The 25,297-nt window shown below is 36.6% G+C and overlaps 1 protein-coding gene across 15 annotated transcripts in view; it reads left to right on the top strand.

Moving 5' to 3' along the window:
- mark2a (MAP/microtubule affinity-regulating kinase 2a) overlaps window positions 1-25,297 on the top strand; it is a 47,375-nt gene that overhangs the window by 19,868 nt on the left and 2,210 nt on the right. For 2 of the 15 annotated variants that reach the window (XM_051876934.1, XM_051876945.1), the window contains exons 2-18: window positions 1,697-1,843; window positions 4,490-4,543; window positions 4,898-4,946; window positions 5,259-5,324; window positions 7,350-7,420; window positions 7,794-7,850; window positions 7,958-8,194; window positions 8,271-8,390; window positions 9,939-10,077; window positions 10,485-10,597; window positions 12,563-12,683; window positions 12,772-12,899; window positions 12,998-13,086; window positions 15,730-15,867; window positions 19,738-19,998; window positions 20,791-20,817; window positions 24,143-24,181. In XM_051876934.1, the coding sequence (XP_051732894.1) occupies window positions 1,697-1,843; window positions 4,490-4,543; window positions 4,898-4,946; window positions 5,259-5,324; window positions 7,350-7,420; window positions 7,794-7,850; window positions 7,958-8,194; window positions 8,271-8,390; window positions 9,939-10,077; window positions 10,485-10,597; window positions 12,563-12,683; window positions 12,772-12,899; window positions 12,998-13,086; window positions 15,730-15,867; window positions 19,738-19,998; window positions 20,791-20,817; window positions 24,143-24,181 (1,856 nt within the window). Of the gene's footprint in view, window positions 1-1,142; window positions 1,278-1,696; window positions 1,844-4,489; window positions 4,544-4,897; window positions 4,947-5,258; window positions 5,325-7,349; window positions 7,421-7,793; window positions 7,851-7,957; window positions 8,195-8,270; window positions 8,391-9,938; window positions 10,078-10,484; window positions 10,598-12,562; window positions 12,684-12,771; window positions 12,900-12,997; window positions 13,087-15,729; window positions 15,868-19,737; window positions 19,999-20,790; window positions 20,818-24,142; window positions 24,182-25,297 lie in introns of all 15 variants that reach the window. The other 13 variants (XM_051876944.1, XM_051876939.1, XM_051876936.1 and 10 more) reach the window with 13 other exon arrangements.

Here is a 25,297-nt window from a genome sequence, read left to right as displayed (position 1 = left end):
TAAGTCTTACTAACAACAAACTTTTGAGCGGTAGTGTAGATAATTGCCCAGAATGGTCTAAAAAAAAAAAGTGATATTTGTGCAGAAATGTATATATTTTCAGATGTTTAATATCTCCCTTCTCACATCACATCTGATGTGCTACATAAGATAGACTCATATGCTTTGTGCAATCATTGGTTTAATGTGTTAATAACTAAGAAGTTGAACCACGTATGTTAAATGGTTAGTTCACCCAAAAATGAAAATTCTGTCATTAATTACTCACCCTCATGTCGTTCCACACCCGTAACACCTTCGTTCATCTTCGGAACACAAATTAAGATATTTTTGATAAAATCCAACGGCTCAGTGAGGCCTGCATTGCCAGCAAGATAATTAACACTTTCAGAAGCCCAGAAAGGTACTAAAAACATATTTAAAACAGTTCATGTGAGTACAGTGGCTCAATCTTAATATTATAAAGTGGCAAGAATACTTTTTGTGCGCCAAAAAAACAAAATAACAACTTTGCAACGATATCTAGTGATGGCCGATTTCAAAACACTGCTTCATGAAGCTTTACAAATCTTTTGTTTCGAATCAGTGGTTTGGAGCACTAGAGTCACGTGATTTCAGTAAACGAGGCTTCGTTACGCCAAAGTTCATGTGACTTTGGCAGTTTGATAAACGATCCGGACCACTGATTCAAAACAAAAGATTTGTAAAGCTTCGAAGCAGTGTTTTGAAATTGGCCATCACTAGATATTGTTGAAAAGTCGTTATTTTGTTTTTTTTGGCATGGAAAAAGTATTCTCGCCGCTTTATAAAATTAAGGTTGAACAACTGTATTCACATGAACTGTTTTAAGTATGTTTTTAATACCTTTCTGGGCATCTGAAAGTGTTAATTATCTTGCTGGCAATAGAGGCCTCACTGAGCCATCGGATTTTATCAAAAATATCTTAATTTGTGTTCTGAAGATGAACGAAGGTCTTATGGGTGTGGAACGACATGAAGGGTGAGTAATTAATGACAGAATTTTTATTTTTGGGTGATCTAATCCTTTTTAAGTTTGCCATTGGGACTTAAACACACAACTATGGAAATGTAAACTGAATATGCAGTCACATTTGAATATTGACTGCAATGTGCTTCTTTAGGCTTTTAGACATTGTGCTTGTCTGAAGAGGTGTTTAAACAACTGTTGAACACAACCTCTTTCCCAACAATATATCATCCATCAACAGCTGCTGTTTACTTGAAGTAAACCTGAACCATTCAGTCTGCTTTTTAAGGTCAGTGATGCTGTTATTGGATGTCAAAGGGGTTTCCGTTCTCATTTTTGATCAAGATTTTCTGCCTGTTTTCTCTCAGGCAAAAACAAACCAAAAATGGTGTCTGTTGAAATTGTGGTGCATCCCTAATCTCTGCTCTTTTTCGCAGTCTCTTCCTTTTTCTACCTCACTCTTCATCTCTGCCTCCCTCTGCATGTCTGCTTAGTGTGAGAATCAGATGGCGACTGGCGACAGTCCTATCCAATCAGAATCACTCGAGCTCTGATAAGGATATTATTAAAGCAGTGCTCTGCAAACCTCCCATCTGTGCTTTTAGGTTCAACCTTCATAACTGTTACCAGGTGAAGAACTGTGGTCTGGAATAGTCGAGAAAAACAAACACTGGCCTAAACAATTTTTTTTCCTCTCTCCCTTTGTAGTCTCACTCCGATTCAAAGCGCTGCAACATGCCCCACTCCACAGCAGACGAGCAGCCACACATCGGCTGCTACAGGCTCCTGAAAACCATCGGCAAAGGCAACTTCGCCAAGGTCAAACTGGCCAAGCACATCCTCACTGGCAAAGAGGTGAGGATTGAGTTTAACCCCCAAAGGAAAAAATGACAAGGCAAACCATAGGCTGTTTAATTGGCATGTGATTTGCCAGATGAGTGGAATGTCTTTAAATCATTTGTCTGTTCCCCATAATGCAGATGCTACTCAATTGTTAGCTCAAATCTGAGATCTTAAAGTAACAGCAGCAGCCGTCCACCTGATCCCACTTTTAGAAAAAAAAAATGCACTGAAAGTGTGTTATTCACTGGTGATGAGAATGTACTTTGAGTACGTAGAAATGGCAATATAGTATTTCACAATAATATCATTAAATTGTATTTTTTTTGGTATTGGGTATCGCATAGGTTATTGGGTTTGATTTACAAACACTAAAATACTTAAATTTAAAACTACTACTTAATTATAAAACTTGGGAAAAAATTATAGAAATGTTATTCAATGCATTTTCTCATTTATTTTGCCAATTTAAAGTCAGCATGTAATAGAAAAACACCTTGTTTTCTAAGTGCATATGTGACCCTGGACCACAAAACCAGTCATAAGGGTCAATTTTTTTAAATTGAGATTTATACATCATCTGAAAGTTGAAAATATAAATATATATATATATATATATATATATATATATATATATATATATATATATATATATATATATATATATATATATATATATATATATATATATACATACATATATATATATATATATATATATATATATATATATATATATATATATACATATATATAATTTGGCCGAGATACAACTATTTGAAAATCTGGAATTTGAGGGTGCAAAAAAAATCAAAATATATTGAGAAAATCATCTTTAAAGTTGTCCAAATGAAGTCCTTAGCAATGCATATCCACTCACAAAAATACATTTTTGATATATATTTATGGTAGGAAATTTACAAAATATCTTCATGGAACATGATCTTTACTATGATTTTTGGCAAAAAAAAAAAATCAATAATTTTGACCCATATAATGTATTGTTGGCTATTGCTACAAATATACCCGTGCGACTTATGACTGGTTTTGTGGTCCAGGGTCACATATTATTGGTCTTATTGTGATTCATCCGTACATATGTTTAATTTTTATTTATTTTATTTTGACCTTGTAATGTTTAATTTAAATATCATGACATGATAAATGCCAGACTTCTCCAATAGTTGTTTCTGCTTAAACTCTGCTTCTTTCTTATAATCAACTGCAAGCTCACATTCACATCCGCCACCATCCAATCAACAACCAGTGAATTGAACCAAGTCCGCACCCTATATTTGTTTTTCTTTTCAATAATTTTTCACTTGGTTGTAAGTCACAATGTGGAAGAAATGATCTGTCGCTACTTCCGTTACATCACAACATTAAAAGAATAGTTCACCCAAAAATGAAAATTCTGTCATCATTTACTCACCCTTATGTCGTTCCAAACCTGTAAGACTTTCGTTCATCTTCGGAACACAAATGAAGATATTTTTGATGAAATCTGAGAGCTTTCTGTCCCTCCATTGACAGCTACGCAGCTGACATTTTGATGCTTCAAAAAGTTCATAAAGAGATTGTAAAAGTAATCCATATGTATTGAGCTATTTAGTCCAATTTTTCTGAAGAGACTTATTACTTTATATGATAAACAGATTTAATTTAGGCTTTTATTCACATATAAACCTTGATCAGCAAACATAAACAGAAGCTCAGCCAAACCTGCCTGCACACGAGAACAAACCTCTTCCAGAAGCTCAAACGTGCTGCGTAACACACAAGAATGAACCTCATTGGTTCTCGCACATCAAGCGAACATGCTTGAGCTTCGGTTTACCACAACTGATGTGTGAATTGATGAATGTTTATATGTGAATAAAAGCCTAAATTCAACCTGTTCATAATATAAAGCGATCGAGTCTCCTTCAGAAAATTTGGACTAAACCACTCAATTTATATGGATTAGTTTTACGTTCTCTTTATGAACTTTTTGAAGCGTCAAAGTGATAGTTGCTTAGCTGTCTATGGAGGAACAGAAATCACTCAGATTTCATTAAAAATATCTTCATTTGTGTTCTGAAGATAAACGAAAGTTTTACAGGTTTGGAATGACATGAGGGTGAGTAATTGATGACAGAATTTTCATTATTGGGTGAACTAACCCTTTAAGGTGCTTTTATTGTTTCATTTTTCAACATTAAAATGGAGATCAGCTGAGATACAGAAAATTGTACAAAAACATCAACCGGTGTTTAGTATATAATTGACAGGACATAATCAGCTCTAATCTGTTTTTAATAATATTAATACATTGGTTCATCTCTCTTATATCGGACAAATACCATGCGAGATTGAAACCTTTTGCTGTCTTTTTTTTGTTTTTGGATCCCTGTGCCTGCTAATACGAGACTGCATGGTGTCTGAGACACCGATAATGCACTTGATAGAGAAGAGGGGGGACAAAGATGAAAACTGTGGGTTTGCGTGTGTGTGCACTCACCACAGGAGCAGCGCGCTGTAATCTCAATGCGCCGTGGTGAATTGTTTCCTGATGATGTGAGATTGTGATCTGTATAAATGCAGACCAAAGCTGATGTGTGCCTTCAGCCTCAGGCCTTTCCTTGCGCTTGTCCTAACTGAACTCTTTACACTCTCGATCAGGTGGCGGTGAAAATCATAGACAAAACTCAGCTCAATTCCTCCAGTCTTCAAAAGGTGAGTGTGATCCTTCCTAAAGTTTAATGGGTCAGAATTCATTTTCAGAAGTTTACTGGTAATTTTTTTTTGTTTTGTTTTTTTAACTCTCCCACCCCTGTTAAGTTGTGTCACTTCCTGTTGCCTTGTGACTTTCAAGACGCAAAGCCTTTTCACTGTAGGGCCCATGGCAGCTAATTATAGGAAATTAGGCTCAAATACTTCCTGAAGTAAAGGGTTGGTTGGTTTGCTTGGGGTGGGGGGGTTCTTAACCACATCTTACTCGTGTGCACAAGCTTGAAATATTTATGCTCTGTGAAGGACAAACACATCATCTGTTTGCAGCACATTGACATCTTCTGTCTCCTTTTTCAGCTATTTCGGGAAGTGAGGATCATGAAGCTCTTGAATCACCCAAATATCGGTGAGCTTAACTGACAGACAAATCGCCCTTAAGTCTCTCAGCTTGAGTCTCCAGTTTTCCGGTTTTGGCAGTACCCAATGTTTTTCCCCCCCCCTTTTTTTGGGTTCATTAATCCTTGTCCAAATGTCAGTGTTTTTCTGTGCAACTGGATTTGGTGAGCGTAAAACCTCTTGGGAATAACCCAAATCAAAATGATTTTTAGTCTTCATCCAGCATGCCGAATATTGCATTTAAGTAAAGCAAATTGAGTCTGTGAGTTTAACCTTTCTTACATTCCTCTTTTTTTTTTTTTTTTTTTTCCCTCTTCTGTAGTGAAGTTATTTGAAGTGATTGAGACCGAGAAGACTCTCTACCTGGTGATGGAATATGCCAGCGGAGGTCAGAGCTTTCCCAAACTCATTTTAACCTCATTTTGTTTACCCCGTTACATCCCATAGTGTTTCTTTCTCTCTGATGCACTATGAAGGTTCAACTGTTATGTAAATGCCTCTAGTTCACTGTAGACAGGATGTGCCTCAGTTCTGATCAATGTCCCCATTAAATACCAAAATTTACCATGGTACTATATCTTCATTCTTCAAATTTCAGAGTCTGACCCAGAGGAAAATGTGCTGCTATTCAGCACAGTTCAGTGATTTAGGCAGTGTGACGTGTAAAAATGAATGCATCTATGCATGAGATTCTTTAAAAGCATTCTGTAATGGATCTAAATAAAATCTTACTGGGATGTTAACAAAACTTAAGGATTTCTATGGCACAATTTAAAGGGATAGTTCACTCAAAAAATAAAAATTATCCCATGATTTATTCACCCTCAAGCCATCCTAGGTGTATATGACTATCTTCTTTCAGACTAAAACAAACGGAGATATTTAAAAATATCCTGGCTCTTCCAAGCTTTATAATGGTAGTGAATGGGGGGTGAGATTTGAAGCCCAAAAAATGCATCCATCCATCATAAATATAATCCATACGGCTCTAGGGGGTTAAATGGAATTTCTGTCACTAAGTACTCACCCTGTTTATGTCTGAACGCGGGCTCAGTATAGGCCAACTTCTGTGTCAGCATCACACGCATGCGTCGTGCTGCTCATGTGACCAGAGCTGGCCAATACTGAGCCCGCATTTGGACGTAAACACGGAAGCTCTGCAACGAAAATAGCATAGCAGTATGACAGGGAAATATGTTGAATAAAGTCGTTATTTTTGTTTTGTTTTTGCGCGCGAAAGTATTCTCGTCACTTCATAATATTAAGGTTGAACTACTGTAGTCATGTTGACTATTTTATCGATGTCATTAATACCTTTCTGGACCTCAAAAAGTGCAATGATGATGCTGCCTATGTGTGGATCAGATACCCTTGGATTTCATCAAAAATATCTTAATTTGTGTTCCAAAGACAAATGAAGGTCTTACAGGTTTGGGACGACATGAGAGTGAGTACTTAATGACAGAAATTTTATTTTTGAGTGAACTAACCCTTTAAAGATTCAGTGTGTAAATTTTATTGGCATCTAGCGGTGAGGTTGCAAATTGCAATATAGAGAAGCTAAGAAGCTAAAATATCCATATTTAAAACTTTATTAACTATAATAACTAGCTTCTGGCAGGCGGCCGTACACATCAATTTGCGGTGGAAGAGTAACCTCTGACCCGATGCGTGACGAAATGACGAACCCGGAAGGATAGTGCAGAGGATAGAGCAAAACACTGGTCACAAATTAGAAGTCTAAAACGAGAAATTTTAAAGAGAAATGTTGGAGGATTTCGATATAAGAGAAGTTTATAAAGTTATTTTAGATATGGATATTTTTCTTACAAAAACCCATTGCATCACTTCAGAAGGCCTTTATTAACCCCCTGGAGTTGTATGGATTACTTTTATGATGGATAGATGCATTTTTTGGGGCTTCAAAATCCCACCCCCCATTCACTACCATTATAAAGCTTGGAAGAGCCAGGATATTTTTTAAATATATCTCCATGTTCGTTTGAAAGAAGATATACATATACACCTAGGATGGCTTTAGGGTGAGTAAATCATGTGGTAATTTTCATTTTTGGGTGAACTATCCCTTTAAGTATGAAATATAATTTTATTTTTTTTTTTTTTTTAAACAAACATTAAGAAGACCATAAGACGACAACTGCATAAACATCCTAGCAGAGACAACATTTCATAGGAAACATGCAAATAAATTGCAGATCCCAACACGTACACATCATGAATTATCAATATTGAATTTATTGACAACTCTAATTTCATTACATCAGTCGCTGATTTTTTTCCCTAAGGTATCGATTTATAGTGTAGTGCCAAAGCCAGACCCTAGCTTACCTTTCCAATTTGTGCATCTGTTTCTTTTCTAAACGTGACTGTTGTTCCTCTTCTTGGTTTGCAGGTGAGGTGTTTGATTACCTCGTAGCCCACGGCAGAATGAAAGAGAAAGAGGCCCGAGCCAAATTCAGACAGGTGAGAGGCTGTGCATTTGTTTTTTATTCACTCACTTGTGCATATTTTATGTTGTTGCATGAATACAAAGCACCATAGGGGCTGTAAACATATCAGTGGTGTTTGGGTTTGTCTGAATTTGCTGAAACTTTCTTTTCTAATTTTAAAATTCAACACCCTGTTCACATGATGTAATGGTGTAAATGGAGTCTGATAGTTCAATGAGGTGGTCATTCAAGGAGACACATTTGTAAGTGCTAATGTTGATGATATGAATGATGCTTGAGTTGGTAAAGTTTAAAATCATTGATAAAATCGTTTTAGCAGTCAGTTTGTGTATAAGCTATTGTTTATTATAATAGTACCAGCTGTGTGTGTGTTTGTGTGTGCACAGATTGTGTCAGCAGTGCAGTACTGTCACCAGAAGTGCATTGTCCACAGAGACCTGAAGGTACACAAGATACACTCTGTTTTCTGTCTTTACCTCTGCCTTTGTGAGTGTAGTCTTCTATACTGATGCAAGTTCAGTTTCATTCCTAAATACTCCCTTGTTTACAGGCAGAAAACCTGCTACTGGATGCAGACATGAACATAAAAATAGCAGATTTTGGCTTTAGTAACGAGTTCACACTGGGCAACAAGCTGGATACTTTTTGTGGCAGCCCTCCATATGCTGCCCCCGAGCTCTTTCAGGGGAAGAAGTACGACGGGCCGGAGGTGGATGTCTGGAGTCTTGGGGTCATACTATATACACTGGTCAGCGGTTCTTTACCGTTTGATGGACAGAACCTAAAGGTGAGCACACAGAAATGGGAGTAAATGTCAACAGCTTTGCATTACATTCTGACTGTTTGTTTTTGGGTGTTCTTAGGAGCTGCGAGAACGCGTTTTGAGGGGCAAGTACAGGATTCCCTTCTATATGTCGACCGACTGTGAGAACTTACTGAAGAAATTCCTCATACTCAACCCAACCAAGAGAGGGAGCCTTGAGGTTCGTACATGCATAAATTAGGGGTGTGCATGAATTGTCGAATATTGAAATATTCAATCTGTATTTATTATTTGAAAAATAAAAAAAGTATTCCCAATTTACTATGTTGCTATATTTACTATATGTTTACTATATGATAAATTCCAAGCATGCAAACTTAAACTCAGTTATAACTAAATACACTGGGTGGCGCTGTGGGCGGGTTAATATATAGAGGCTTTCGCACCGGAGGTACCTTTTCATAGTTACTAGAACTATTGGATTTTGCCGTGTTTGCACCGCAGGTACTAGGAACGATTTTAGTTCTAGGAACTCCTTTTGGGGGAACATACAAGAAACACAGCACCGATCACGCCATCCTCTATCCACTGGTTTTTAGCGATTGTAAATCCTGCGCTTAAGTTCACCCAAAAATGAAAATTCTGTCATCATTTATTCCCCCTCAAGTTGTTCCAAACCTGTATAAATTTCTTTGTTCTGCTGTTCACAAAGGAAGATATTTGGAAGAATGTTTGTAACCAACCAGCTCTCCCCCCATTGACTGCCATAGTATTTTTTTTTCCCTACTATGGATATCAATGGGGGGAGAGATCTGCTTGGTTACAAACATTCTTCCAAATATCTTCATTTGTGTACAGCAGAAGAAAGAAAGAGGGGCAATAAATGATGACAGAATTTTCATTTTTGGGTGAACTATCCCTTTAAAGACGCTGCTGTTGGCCACTTAAGAGTTCCTATTGCCGGTGCGAATGCAACCAGGAACAAGGCATTAGTTCTCGGGGAACCACCCTGGTGGCTAGTTCCTAGAACTACCCGGTGCGAAAGCCCCTTATGTCATTTCTACCAATGATCAATTTTGACCCTAGAAGTTTTTTTTTTTTTTTTTCTCTCAATGATTTGTGTACTTTGTTACAAAGGAGACAACAGTGAAGTTGTCACTGAGATGAAATGAGACATGGCAAAGAAATGTTATTGAACTGAATATTTTATATTGTGCATAATTTCCATTCATATTGCAACTTTGTCTAAATGTGCAAAAAATGTGAAAATAATTTATGAAAAATAATAAAATAATAGCATAACTTGTATAAACATAAAATGCTCCCTATGAATAAGCTTTTTGAATATCGAATGTAAGATTCAATGCCAATGAAAACTGTGGTAAATCCAGTGTTCAGTTGTTCTTGTGCAGCTACCTGGTAAACACAATGGACTGATATAAACCTTGATTCCTGGAAATTACATAAAAGCGATCAGGTCTGGTGATTTTAGCTAGCTTTTGCTATTTTTGTGTGCAATATGCATCAGACTGTTCATGAAGGCTCTGTGGGCGTATAGTCTGAGGCTTAGACGCTGCATAAACAACTGATTACAGATTGATATGTTTTTGATGAAGTGATTCAGTTTTTCAGCACTGTGTGATGTGTTTTTGAAGTGCTGCCCTCAGTTGATCTGTGAACCCTTTTCATAAAGGCCAATTCTTTTTACATTACGTTACTCCTCACCTCATATGATCTCTTTGTACACTTTGTTTCGGCTTACACTCAGCAGCAGATCATGAAGGACCGGTGGATGAACGTGGGCCATGAGGATGATGAGTTGAAGCCCTACATCGAGCCCCAACCTGACTACAAGGACCCTAAGAGGACAGGTCAGCACCCCAGCTGTGCAGGGGGTTGGAAGAGAGGTGGGGCAGACGTGGCCCGGGGCTTTGGTGGTGGGTGGGATTTGAGACCGAGATGGGTTATGATTGGGTAGTAAATCTTGGTGATGGGACTGGATCTGAATTCCTTACAGCAGCTCATCTGAGCATCTTTATTTGTGAGTTAAAGCAACGATTGATGACTTTCCTGCTTTTTAACGCTTTCAAATTTCCTGTTTTCTTGTCTCTTTATGGTTTGTGGTTTGTGCATGATTGTTTATTTTGATTAGTATTTTTTTATTTAAATCAATACGTTTAGTTGTTTTACTTATACTTGGGGTTAGGGCTATGTATGTTTGAGGAAACACTGTAAATATAAAACTAATTCAGCATGTTGTCAAACTTGTAAGCTGTTTTTCCTACTTATTTAACCCTTTGGTCTGTGTCCCCAGATATTATGCTACGAATGGGATACTCTTTAGAAGAGATACAAGACTCCCTTATCAACCAAAAATACAATGATGTCATGGCAACATACTTATTATTGGACTATAGGAACTCAGAGGTATGTTACTCTAAAGATCATATTAATATTTGTGTTTGTGCATGTAATTTGAAGGGCTTGTAATAGTTTTTTTTTGTTTTGTTTTTGTTGTTTTTGTTTTTGTTTTTTGTTTTGTTCTGTTTATTTTTAGTTTATTTGCTAAAACTGCTATATTAAGCCAATGATGCAGAGAATTTCCATAATTAGTTTTTAAAATAGGCACTTTACGATTCATATTATAGCTGCACGATTCTGGAAAAATTGAGAATTACCATTTTTGTTTAAAATATAGAACACTATTCTCCCACGATTCAGAACAGACAACTAAACAAAATATTCTATTTAAAAAATATTCAATTAATTATTTCAATTAATTTTTTTTTTTTTGATTGATTGATCGAATGATTCAATGACTCACTTAAAAAGACTTCACTTTTTTTTCATTACGCTTAATGGATGAATCGGCGTATATTAATGAATCTCTAGAATAAATGATTCAATGATGTGACTGATACAGTCTTTACTTGAAACATCAAGATTCAAAAGGTTATTTACCTTACTTGATACTGATCTCTATAGTAGTCAGTAGTGTTTATATCCAAACTATAAGACAGAAATAATGTTCCTGTGTGGTTAAAATTACTGTTTGTGAAGGTGTTTCATCATTCTGCTCTCTTGCTCAGCGGCAGCGCCAAAACAGATCTGAATGTTCGCTGTGATTGAAAATGTCAAAGGTTTAATAGGCATTGGTGAAACGTTGTCATTTAGGAATAAGATTGTGTGGTTGTTTGAATCGAGATTGCGATCGTTTAACGATTAATCATGCAGCTCTAATTCATATATGGGTCAATGACATGATGGGTCATTGTTTTTGTCCTTAAGGCCATAATATTTAATAAAAAAAACAAAGATATAACATCCAAAGTATGTAAAGTAGTACAACTAGATCTCTTTTATTGAACCCAAAAGGTTTTAATTATATTTTGCTATATATAAAGGTATTTTAAAGATTTTGAAGTGTCAAAAGGTCATTCGGTTTAACCGTCCAAAGGCCAATACAGCCATTTCATTTGTGACTAAAATATCTTAAAATGTAATAAACGTTTATATTTTTATTCTGGCATGATTTTATAACATCATATATCAACATAGTGCAAAATGGTATTAAAATTATGTGTAGAAGTCGTTGCTTTGTTACGAGAGAGAATGTCCGGAAAAATGAATTTCATTGATGTCATTCGGAGTAACCAATATAAAAGGGACCATTTTGGATCAAGTCATGTGGTCAATGTCATGTGACAGGATGTGACATCTTTCAGACACCTGCAAAGGACCACATAGTCATGAAGCAAAGTAACTAACTTTCTCTTAACTATTTGAAAAATTAATGTTTTCACTCGCTCATATGCATGTCCCGAAACATCAGGTCATTCGGTACAACCGCTATAAAACATGGAAAATATTGTAATATTTTAAAAGACTTATAAAATGTCTGATTGTCCTTTTGTTAGCTAGCTAGCTATCAGCCTGTTAGCATTGTTTGAAAATTTCGTCATTCGGTATAACCAAAAGTGTCATTTGGTAAAACCTTTGTAATTTTAGTTAAACCAAATGACTTTTTTGGTGACAAACTTTGTCCATCTTGTAAAAAATGACAAAAGCGGTTTTAATTGATTATAAAAACCACATAATCTCATTGTTAACACTTAATAAAACTTCAAAATTAATTATATCTCTTGTTTTTTTTGTTTTTTTTTACACTTTTAAAAACCTTATTCATCAATGTCCCATATATAATTTTACTTCTAGAGGCTTCATTAAACATGAGCTAAACCATGGAACAAATATGTGTACCAAATTGAATGGTTCCTGTTTTTAATGTCAATTGTTTTTAACCTTAATAGTGTCATTATGCGGATTTGAAGCGACGAGAACATAAATGTTAAATGCTTGCTGTCTTGATACTGTTTTTTCTCTCCCTCCTAGCTGGATGAACTATCAATAAAACCACGCCTAAGCACTGACCTCACAAACAACACCCAATCACCTTCTCACAAGGGACAACGCAGCACCTCCAATCAGAAGTCCCGCAGATCCACAGACCAAAGTAAAGCGTCATTCTGCTGGCCATTAGCCACAATAAGCACTGGCTCGGTTGGTTTGTAGTTCCTAAACGTTTTCCCTCTCCACCACAGGCTCCTCCGTTTCCACCAAGCGTCCTCAGGGCGACAGTAAGCACATTGCCAGTTCAAGCAGCTCCAGTAAAGTCCCTCCCAGCCCGCTGATCTCTGGAGACCATAAGAAAACTCCTACCCCTTCCACTGTGAGTACAGAGCCCCCTGAGGAGCTGATGACTGATAGGCAGCAGAGTTGTGATCTCATGTCACTGATTTCTCTGTCTGCTCTCCATGTGCTGTATAGAACAGCATCCTGTCCTCAGGCACCAGCCGCAGCAGGAACTCTCCAATCACTGAGAGAGCTACTCTAGGAGTACAGAACGGCAAGGACAGGTACTGCCACATTCCTTTTTCTAGCCACGAATCACATGGAAGAGCCTATCAAACTCTTTCTGCAAAGTGGACTGGTGTTAAAAGTAGTGTATGCACGTATGTGTATATTTAGACTTGGAAAGCTTCTCTGCTCTCGACTCATTCTGTCAGGCTGTTGCCCTGCCAGCATGGGAAATATAATCTTGTTATGCACACACATACATTCACACATTGACAATCGCACACATTTGAGCGCAGCATGAAGCTGAAATCTGTTCAGCTAGATTTGCGACGCCTTCAGGAACTTAGAATTAGTCCAAGGATTAAAAGAGAGTAAGGATTAAAAGGCTTCCTTTTAATACAATAAAATAATAGTCAAGGTTATTTTCAACTTCATGTCTGTCGGTGGCATGCTAGCAATTAGCACAGGCAATAATTTTGACTCATTCAGGGAAACTCATTTACCGCTATACACTTACACTTACAATCAATGCATAAAATATCTCAATGTCAAGAGTATAACCATAACACTTTAAGTTTGTAGTCAGTATGATTTTTATCTTATGCTCACCAAGGCTGCATTTATTTGATCAAAAATACACTAAAACAGTGTTATTGTGAAAAATTATCACTTTTTTTCCTGTGATGGCAAAGCTGAATTTTCAGCATCATTACTCCAGTCTTCAATGTACCCAATCTTTCAGAGATCATTCTAATATTCTGATTTGTTGCTCAAGAAACATTTATCAAAATTTAAAACCGTTGTGCTGCTTAATATTTTTGAGCAATTTAATGCATCCTTGATAAATATTACTTTCCTAAAAAAAAAAAAAATCCTACTGACCCCAGGCTTAAATGGTGGCTTGTCTAAAGTTACATCTTTATATCGGTCAATTCATAATATGACCAACTAAACAGTAAATCTGATTACTTGATCTCAGTAAACAAACATGTTTTGCTCCACTCATTGGAATTATGTCGATAAACTAGATTTCCATCCACCTAGAAAAGTAGTTCTACTCCAAAAAGATGATTTGGTTAGCTGTACATTTCAAGCAGACAATGTAATTGATTTTTACTGAAATACAAACTGCACATGTCCTCTTAAACCCTCTGGGCTGTATGCCAACTATTGTAACTGCATTAGTTCATTTTTTACACACTCAGGGGCAAGTGAGAATTATTGTCTGTGGTAATCAACAGAATGCCACAGATGCTGTCGATAAAGCCTATTTTGAAAACTCCCTGGAAATTTGCTCTAATGGTTCCTATAAAGGTTCCTATAAATATCTGCTGTGGTGAATCCCTGCAGTCAGAACACTGCAGATTAGGGATGTATTTTAATACCAAATTGATAATAAAATAAAAAAAAGTCTGATCTGTTTCATTATGTTATCTAGACATGCTGCTTATTATGTTATTATTTATCAAATTAGCAGACTGAAAAGAGAAAACCACTCACTACTCTGAACCACTCACTACTGTGAATTTATTGACTACTTCCTTTGAATTTATTGACTACTTACTTTGAACTTATTGACCGCTTGTATACAGAATTACAAGTGAATTTATTATGTTAATGTCACGGTTCCCACAATAAACCATGAAATACTGAGAAATGTTTACATTTCACTAATGGAATAGAGTTAAAAAATCATGGAGTATATCAAAAATTCATTGAAATATCTATAGTGATTTTATATTTTTCTAGTTTTGCTCTGCTCTAAAATATTACATTGCCTAGATATAGTAGGAACCCTGTAATATGTAACTTTGTAAATAAAGGAGTGCGTTCATGTGCTTTTTTTTACCTACTGTGGAAACGCTATCGAGAATCATGAAACTTCACTGCTATTAGTACATCGACTACTGAATATTACTGCATATATACTGACACACTGATGTATTACCACTGATTGGTATGTAGTCATCCCTTAATCTAGAATTAGAGATTTTGCCTGACCTAAATAATCAGGTTACAGAGAGAAGAGATGTGGGAAATGGAAAACAGCAGACTTTATTATATGGATGTTTAATTTTGCTTGAGGTGACAAGCGGCAGAACAGTCAGAATGCTGACGCGGAAAGAGTTTTATATGTGTGCGCAAGGTCAGGTTGCAAAGCAGCGAAAAAAAAAAAAAAAAAAGTAACATTATGGCACTGACGGAACACCTGCCACCAGATAACCCTCACAAATGCATCAGATGTCTTTCATCTGCTTTTATTCTGCATGTATTATGATCAGTCTGATGAACGTTAACTATTTAATAATTGAGTTGATGCGAGTAGTTTTTAAATACACATCATGCCCATGAGGCTTATGCTGTCAGACGCTTTTGATCATCACTGCATCTCATTTCAGATTCTCATTCAATGCACAGAGACAGAGTGAGCTTTCCAGCAATAATGCAAGTTTGACTTTGACTAGCTTTGATCTGTAGATCTAAAAATGGACCAAAATAGAGCCCAAATTTGCATTATCGCAACACAGTGTTATATTTTTATCTCCTGGTGTGTGTGTGTGTGCTTTTGTCTTATTCCATCACTTTCTCAACCCTCATCCCATCTTTGCTGAATCTGCTTTACATCCTCACCCATACCTCCCTCCACTCTGTACGTGGGGGTGTTCGTACGTGGGGGCTGTTATTATTCGTCTTTCCCCCAGCCTGAACACTCCAGGGTCCCGCGCCTCCACCGCATCAGCAGCCGCGGTGCTCGCCGCCTCATCCCGCACCCGCCACCACAAGTCCTTGTCCACCTCCGCCCACCCCAGCCCCCCAGACCTCCATGCACATCGCCCCAGGCAAGTGGCAGCCAAACTCGAAACTATTCCGAAGGGGGATTCGACTTCAAGAAGTAGTGACGAGTCAAGACCTTTGATTGATTTTTAGGCAGAAACTCTTTTTTTTGTGAGTTGAGTTTGGAACACCTAAGATCCGCAGACTGAATTCGTCAAGCAAAGAGATGGAAAGGCCCTGAACATTTTTTTTTTTTTTTTTTTTTTTTTATAAAACCTGTCTACTTTTCTCTTACTCATTGTCCATCACAATAATACAACCGTCTCACTCGCTGTCCCACTTTCCCCTCCATGTAAACACACATTGTCTACGTCACATACCTGCCAACCTGTTCATTTCTAACCCATAATTCACATGCATGCTTTTAACTAGCTGTCTTTTTTTTCTTATGCATGTGTTGTCACATTGCTTGCTGTCATACTGCAGTCTTTAGGTCTTCTGCCCCATCCGTCTCCACCCCTTCTTTTCTGCAGACAAACTAGACCGTGCACTGATATCCTCTAAAACCTGTCTCACTGCTTGCGTGACTTTAATAAAGATGTTTGTACCATTTTGGATTGTTAAATGCTTGTCACAGACAGTTGTATGCATGCTAACAATGGTTTCGTCTCCCTCCCTAAAGAGTTTTTGTTGTTGTTGTTTTCTGTTGTTGTTTAAGTCTCATTATATGTTGGTAATAGCTGCATGATATCTGCATGGTGTGATGTGTAATTTAAAATACTTAAAAAAAAAAAAAAAAAAAAAAAAAAAAAACCCTTCTTGAATGTGAATAGACAACTAATGCTGCATTTACACTTGGCATTAACATGCGATCACCGTGATCCAATCAAGCAGATCGGATCATTAGCCAATCAGGACATGGCGCGTTTACATTTGTTCACATTAAGTGGCCTCTGTATCTGGATAACCGATCGGATTTCCATTTCTAGCAGAATATATTAAAGGCAGAAGCTTCAAATTGCTTCATAGCGTAAAACAACTTTCACTTTAGCTTTTCACTTTTGAACACCTTTGTATTAAAGAAATAAAAGAACACACATCACATTAAAGAGAATTAATTAGAACTAAACAAGGGTAGGCTATACGACACCAGAATAAGAGTAAAGACGATACAAATTAAACAATGTCCCATTTCTTTTACTCACTTACTTTACTTTCCGATGCAATCTCCAGTCTTAGATCAAATTAAGTGTTTTTTTTTGTTGTTTTTTTTATAAATGAAGGAATACTTCTAGAGTTGGTCATACAAAAATAACTGGGTTGATCATGTTAAACAAGTCACATCATCCGGGTTTAAAGCTGCTGTCCGTAACTTTTTTTGGTTAAAAATGATCCAAAATCAGTTTGAGCATGTACATAACCAGCCAGTGTTCAAAACTATCTCCTTACCTTAGCCCGATTCACAACGGTAAGCTTGTAATAATGTTTTAAAATTTGGGTGGTACTGGTGGGTTTTCGCGGGAAATTCGAGCAAGTTGCCATTTGCCTTTGTGTCATTTCGTCACGTCTGTTTACATAAAGGAGTCCCAGCTAGTAGGCTACATCACATGTGAGGCAGATCATTTATCGCCTTTTCTCACAGCAGCTGCAATAATTTAACATCATTTTGATGGCGGATTGTATGGTATGAAATTAACATTAGAGATTAGACTGTACAGAAATTGAAATCTACAGGTAATGCTAATACACACTAAATACACGTAGTCACGCATTTCTGATGTTGTTAGCATTAACAATTTGAGAACAAAGTATAACAATAATCATTTGCACGGTTTGATGTGATCTGAGCTAAGCGATAGTTAGATTTAATCATCATTGGTTGCGCGATTTATTGTAATGTTTTTTTTTTTTCCCTCAGTTGGTCAGAACAAAAGTGGCAGATTTGTTACTTTCTTGTTCAGATGACATTTTCCGGTGAAAATTCTTGCTTTGGTCATACTTCAAGACTACAATCTGTCATTTCGAAGTACAGTATCCACACCAGTGCGGTGACTGACAGCAAACTTTAGATTCATCCACGCTGAGGAGCCGTGCCGATGCACAACCCACGTAAAGATGATAATTTTGCAAATAACTGCAATTGCAGGTTTCAAACAGAGATGGTGACAAAGAGGCAAAACTTACGGACTGCAGCTTTAAGGTTATAGCGTGCAATGACTATATTGACAGAAATGGGAGATTTAATATACTGAAACAATAAAAACGTGTGATTGCCTCGTTCAGATAAGGTTGCACAATTAAAATGAAAAATGACACAAAAGGTATCATGTAAGTCTAAATAAACTGTTTTAAAGATTGACGTTTATTGTAAAGTTCAAAGAAGTTTAATTTCTTGTCAAAACTGCGTTTGTCCGTTATTTTCTGACAGCCACACGGAGAGACTGGGTGGGGATTTATATGACGTCGCCCTCTGAATGTAGATACGATGGCTGGATTGTGTTTACATTACACTGAGATTCGATCACAATGCGTCCTCGAATATCTCCGAACCAGGACACGTTGATCGGAGAACATTCCGATCACAAACGTGTTTACACTTGTCTTTTCAATGCGTTTGTGGACAACTTCCAGATACAGGTCGCATGTTAATGCCAAGTATAAATATTGACATTTATAGACAACTATAAGCATTTATAGATGATATTCCTTTAAAATATTAAATACTGTTGCACTCTGAAGACATTGTATTAGGGATTTATTGATATAAAAATTCTGTCCCAATGCCGATAACAACTACCTTTCAATAATACAGTAAAATAAAAAAAAGCACTTTATTCCTGTGATGGCAAAGCTGAATTTTCAGCTGTCATTACTCCAGTTTTCAGTGTCACATGATCTTTAGAAATCCACATTCTACGCTGATTTGCTGCTCAAGGAACATTTCTTATTATCACAGTTGAAAACTGTGATTTTGTAGAAACTGTGATACAATTTTATTGTAATTTATAATTCAAGATTCTTTGAATAGACCGTTCAAAAGAGCAGCATTGATTTAAAATAGAAATCTTTTGAAACATAAATGTCTTTAGTTATTTTTGACACATTTAATGGATGCATAAGTTCTTACTACTTTAAAAAAAATCTTACTGACCGCGAATAGTGTATGTTATGGTGCTTATGATTTGCTACAAGTGAATTTTGGCATCACAGCATGTAATGTACAGTATGAAAAATTGATTCATTTTAAAATTTAACAGTACTATTAAATTAGTGTTTTTAAAATGTAACTTTAAGAAACCATCGAATTATTACAAATGTAATCCAGTACAATGAGTTGGACAATTAAGTATCTTGATATTGTGTATAATATTAGCAAATACACAATATGGTGATGCAAAAATTACATCAAGAATACAGCTGTGGTCCGCACTCAACATTTTGAAGTCCTTTTATTCACTTTATTTCACATTTTTGTCAAGAAATTACAGACTTCACCTTTAACTATTACATATTGTATGGTTTTGTAACATTTAAAAAAAAAAAAAAAAAAACACACACGCAATGTGGTCCTCATGTGATTTAAGCCTGTGGATTGTCACGTCTGGCTGATGGTGGAATTATATTTGGATTTCACACACAAGTGCATGCATGGATTTTATTCAATCACATTTTAAAATCAATCTCAAATTAAATGTTGGTTCATTTCCACAAGGATAATTTGTCTGCCATTAATGCATTAGCAGCTAGAGCTACAGTTTTTAGCCTAATGAAATGGCCTGTTTGTACTTTAGTGCCTGATTATTGAAGCTGCATGATAAAATCAAGTGGCTTAAATTTACTGTGCCTTTTTATATTTTAATGTCTGCTAAACTGGAGTTGAATAAAGTGTTAACCGATTCTCTTTTCACCTTTGCAAACTTCTTTGTAAAAAACAGCACAGCCAACCAGAGAGCACCAGTTGTGTCCCCCTCAGCTCAGAACATAAACATTTCCTCAATGGCTGACCGTACCAACTTCCCCAGAGGGGTGACGAGCAGAAGCACTTTCCACGCCGGCCAGCAGAGAGCCACACGAGACCAGCAAGCCTCAGCATACAACGACCCCTCTGCCTCCCCCTCCCTTTCCCATGGCAACAGCCAGGTGCGCCGTCCCGGGACGGGTATCTTCAGCAAGTTTACTTCCAAATTTGTACGCAGGTGAGTTTATGATCGGTCCACGTGGTGACACTGTTACTTGCGTTTGCGAAATATTGAGTTCAGCAATACACATGCGCACATTCTCTTGACTTCACCAGTGCTCCCCTCTTTCAGGACGAGATGGTTTTTGGACTGGCACTGTTTTTTATCGCTAAGATCATGAACTCTGAAACAAAGGGCTGCTGGAGCAGAGATGATTTTAAGTGTGAGAGATGCTAACTGATGGATAACTAACATTAAATCCAGGGTTCCCATGTTCAGGGACAACCTAGAAATATCAGGGAGTGATTTCCATGCCTAGAAAAGTCATGGAGATCCATTGCATCTTATTCTGTTTTTTTATAGTTGTGCTAATTTAATTGCCTAAACATAGTTATTTATCTATAAAATTATCTTTTAAATCTGATAATCAGAAATGATTTGGAAAGTCCTCAATTTATTGGCCAAAACTTGTGGGAACCCTGCAAACCGGACCCTAATCTAACATCCATCATTCATGCAATGCATTTACAATTAACAAATTCTGCAGCAATCCAAAATGGCCCTGTTGTAACTTAATAAAATAAAATTCCCATCCTTTAATCTGACTTCAAACACTGGTGCCCTTTTAGTGCCTCCCAGCTAACACTAATGCTCAGAAGAACCTTTCATAGGTTTCATAAGGAACCCTTTTTTTAAAACTCTCATATCAGCCAAACAAGAAGTATTTAATCCTTTTTTAGAGCTTTTTCAGTGGTTCATGCACATGTGAGAAACACTTTATTTTCCCTTTTTTCTCTAATTTCTTTGTAGAAATCTCTCATTCAGATTTCCCAGAAGGTAGGCAATAACGCTACACTTGCGTTTCCTCAAGACAATGTCTTTTTCCTGTGCTCTCTATTCCTTCTGTGATGTCTTGTATCAACATTTATTTTTGTTCCATATGCATACCTTTTCATGGTATTATTCTTTACTAATGCTCTGCGTCCATTGCCTGACTCACTCCTCCGCCAGCCCTTTTTTCCTTCTCCTCTTCCTTCGATGAATAACATATCCCGCTTTCAATTGCATCGCATCCCGCTCCTCTCTCATATGAACTCATGGAGTCCGGTCATGTACATTGTGCCGCAGATCTTGTGAATGGTCTCCCTGCGCCCTCGTCTGTACTGTCATCATGCAACATGACTACACTCCTACAATGCAGTTATAATATTGTGATACACTCTTCAAATTTGCCAGGCGTTTGTAGATTGTTACAAATTAGACAATTGTAGAAGGACTGATAAAATCTGGGTAAAACCCTTTTTGAAACAGAATGTTTTTTATGATCTTCAGTTCATTTGTAGGGTTAGTTCACCCAAAAATGTAATTTCTTTCATTAATTACTCACCCTCATGTAGTTCCACACCTGTAAGACCTTCATTCATCTTCAGAAAACAAATTTTACAAGATATTTTTGATGAAATCTGAGAGGTATCTGACTCCCTCAATAGACAGCAATTTAACCACCACTTTCAAGGTCCAGAAAGGTACTAAAGACATCATTAAAAAAGTCAACGTGACTGCAGTGGTTCAACCTTAATTTTATGAAGTGACGAGGATACATTTGTGTGCAAAAACAAAACAAAAATAACGACTTTATTCAACAATATCTTCTCTTCTGTGTCATTCTCATACGCTGTTTACGTCCAGCGCTTCCAGGTTCTACATCAGAACGCCGGCTCAGTATTGGCCGGCGCTGTACACGAGCAGCACGGCGCATGCGTGTGATGCTGACGCAGGAGCCGGCCAATAATGACTTGACACAAAAAGTATATTCGTCACTTCATAACATTAAGGTTGAACCACTGCAGTCACATGGACTATTTTAACAATATCTTTAGTACCTTTCTGGACCTTGAAAGTGATAGTTAAATTGATTTCTATTGAGGAGTCAAAAAAAATTATTTCAAATTTCATCAAAAATATCTTAATTTGTGTTCCGAAGATTAACAAAGGTCTTACAGCTGTGGAACGACATGAGGTTGAGTATTAATGACAGAAGTTTCATTTTTGGGTGAAGTAACCCTTTAATGGTTCTAGCACATCCACTAAAATATTCAAATGTACAGCTAAATCTACAGTGCCTTGGTTAAAAAAAAAAAAAAAATTGTGAGCTTGCAGTCTAAATTTAATGTGATGAACAGACAAAACACATATTTCTATTGCAGTGTCCACAACAAACATACAGTGTGACAATTGTAGTCTGATTTAAGAACAAATTGCTCATGAACTGATTCATTTTAATGAATCTGTTAGAAAGACTGATGCATTAGAATTGACTCACTGAATCGGCTGTTCTTGACTTACTGAAAAGCAAGTTGTTTTGTCATGTCAAACTCAAAATGAACAGAGAACTGTTACTTAAATGGTTAGTTAGCTCACCCTCACGTTGTTCCAAACCCAAATGACATTCGTTCATATTCAAAACACAAATTAAGATATTTTTTTAATGAAACTTGAAAGATTTCAGTTCCTCCATTGAAAGTCCATTACACCAAAACATTTATGATCTGTTTGTCAAGGGAACCATATGAATCAAGCTATTTAGTCCAAATTTCCTTAAGAGACTCGTTTTGTTATATGATGAACTGATTTAATTTAGACTTTTATTCATAAATAAACATTGATCAACATGCAAACATGGATGGGAAAGCTCAAATATGCTTGCCTGACTTTCAAGAACAAACCTCATTGGTTCTTGTGCGTTAAGCAAACACATTTGAGCTGCCGTTTACCATATTTGATGTGCTTTATGTGCATTGTGCATCAATATTTATATATGAATAATCCTAAATGAAATCTGTTCATATAAAATGAGTCATAGAAAAGACTTGCATTTAACCATTTGATTTACATGAATTACTTTACGTTCACTTTATGAACTTTGCGTTTTGGTTGCGTGGACTTCAATGGACATTCTCAGGTTTCATTAAAATATCTTTATTTGTGTTTTAAAGATTCTTGTGTGTTTGCAACAACTTGAGGTTGAGTAGATGACTTTCATTTTTGGGTGAACTATCCCTTTAAGGGTTGTGAGATTTGAATCTGTTTTTCTGACTGGTTGTTAATCAGAAAGTGTTTTAAAAACCTAGTGTCAATACAAATGGTTCCTTCGTTAAATTTTTCTCATCCATTTTGTAGTCCTCTCAGACAGAAGATACTAGTACTAGGCACCGAATTCTTTGTGAATTAAATTCTGTAGATGGGAACTAAACACTCACATTTGATTTTTAATAGGTCGGGTAAGTTCATAGTTTGCAGAGAGCCTGGCAGGGTAAATGGAGGACGTCAGTCGTGTTTTCATGGTGAGGGTTGTATAGGGTGACTCCTGCTTCTCTCCTCTTACGGTCTACTGCTTATTCTTATACGGCTGCACTAAAACAGACGTGCTGCTTTTGTCCCTTCGTACTCGTGCTGCGCTATTTTGGAGGTGGCTGGTCTCCCTGTCTGACTTTATCTTTCAACACACACCTCACTAAAGCCACTTGTTCAGCTGTACAAAGCACACATGAGTAGACAAAATTATTGGGCTATGATCCACATGTAGTGTCAGCCACAGATAAACTTTTACAGTTCATTTTTGACAGACAAGCTTCAGATTTAGGTTTAGAAAGACCCCTGGTAGTTTTGCACTAGGCATTACACTGAATCTTGCAGTTGGGTTTCTATTAACAATTTTAACTCATTTTTTTTTCCTTTTCTTATTTTTTAATTATCTCTTATATAACCAGACTTCAGAATGTACATAAAGAAAATCCGAACTTGCACTTTAACAGTTTGCCACATCAGATATTTGCTGTCCATGCTTTATCCTTATGTTGGTCCACTAGCTCTTGTCTGCTCATTTGTGCACATTTATGCTAAGTACAGAGTGGCTTATGCGAGTGTGTGTTGATCTTAAGGTTCAGAGTTTAAAAGGAATATTTTGTCCAGAAGTTGGTGAAGGGACTGTAAAAAGATTTTTGTCATTTTGCTGATGGGAAACGGGATATGATACTCTAAAGTGAAGTTATGTGAACATAATTAAGTTATTGATAATTAAATCTACATGAACAGGACTAATACTTAGCTAGCACCAGTAAGAACTTGAATTGAGGGACTAAACTTGTTGGTTTTCTTTGAGGAGTCCGTATGAGGGAGAGGGTCGAGATGAGGCCAGCAGGTGAGGACTATGACTAATAAAAATCTCCAAAAGTGTACTGCTCAAATCACTGAATTATTACTCACTGAGACTTTTTATTTTATTATTTAAAAAAAAAAAAAAAAAAAAGAGTGATTCATGTTCTGTGGAGTCATTTAAAGCTTAAATTGTGTATTTTTTTTTTTTTTTTTTTTGAATCATTGGATGACTTGCAACTTCAACAATCAAATTAATACTACTTTTCAAAGGTTTGGTTGGTATGATTTTTTTTTTTTTTTTTTTTTTTTTAATGCTTTTGAAAGTCTCATACTCACCAAGGCTGCATTTATTTAATAAAAAAAATACAGTAAAACAGTAACATTATGAAATGTTTCTATTTTAATATATTTTAAAATGTAATTTATTCATATGATGGCAAAGCTGAATTTTCAGCATTATTACTCTAGTACTTAGTGTCACATGATCTTTCAGAAATCATTCAATATGCTGATTTGCTGCACAAGAATGATTTCTTATTATCAATGTCGAAAGCTTGTGCTGCTTAAAGGATCAGTTCACTTAAAAATGACAATTACCCTAAGCTTTACTCACCCTCAAGCCATCCTAGGTGTTTATGACTTTCTTCTTTCTGATGAACACAATCTGAGTTATATTAATAAATATCCTGACGCATCCAAGCTTTATAATGGAAGTGAACGAGACCAGCAAGTTTGAAGCTCAAAGTACATCCATCCATCATAAACATACTCCACACGGCTCCGGGTGGTAAATAAAGGCCTTCTGAATCAAAGCGATGCGTTTGTGCAAGAAAAATAACCATATTTAACAAGTTAATTAAAATATCGAGCTTCCGCCAGACCGCCTTCTGTATTCAACTTACGAAGACAGTTGTAAAACTCATGCAGTTCAAAATGCTTACACTACGTCCTATGCCTTCCGTATTCAAATTACGGAACACTTTTTTCGTAAGTTGAATACGGAAGGCGGTCTGTCGCTTCAGAAGGCCTTTATTAACCCCCCGGAGCAGTGTAGAGTATGTTTATGATGGATGGATGTACTTTCTTGCGCTTCATACTTGCTGGTCTCGTTCACTGCCGTTATAAATTTTGGATGCGTCAGGATATTTATTAATATAAC

This window comes from Ctenopharyngodon idella, chromosome 21 (genome assembly GCF_019924925.1).
Source record: "Ctenopharyngodon idella isolate HZGC_01 chromosome 21, HZGC01, whole genome shotgun sequence".
Lineage (NCBI taxonomy): Eukaryota > Metazoa > Chordata > Actinopteri > Cypriniformes > Xenocyprididae > Ctenopharyngodon > Ctenopharyngodon idella.
The sequence above is the reverse complement of the archived record's forward strand: the minus strand, read 5'-3'. Positions and strand labels throughout refer to the sequence as shown.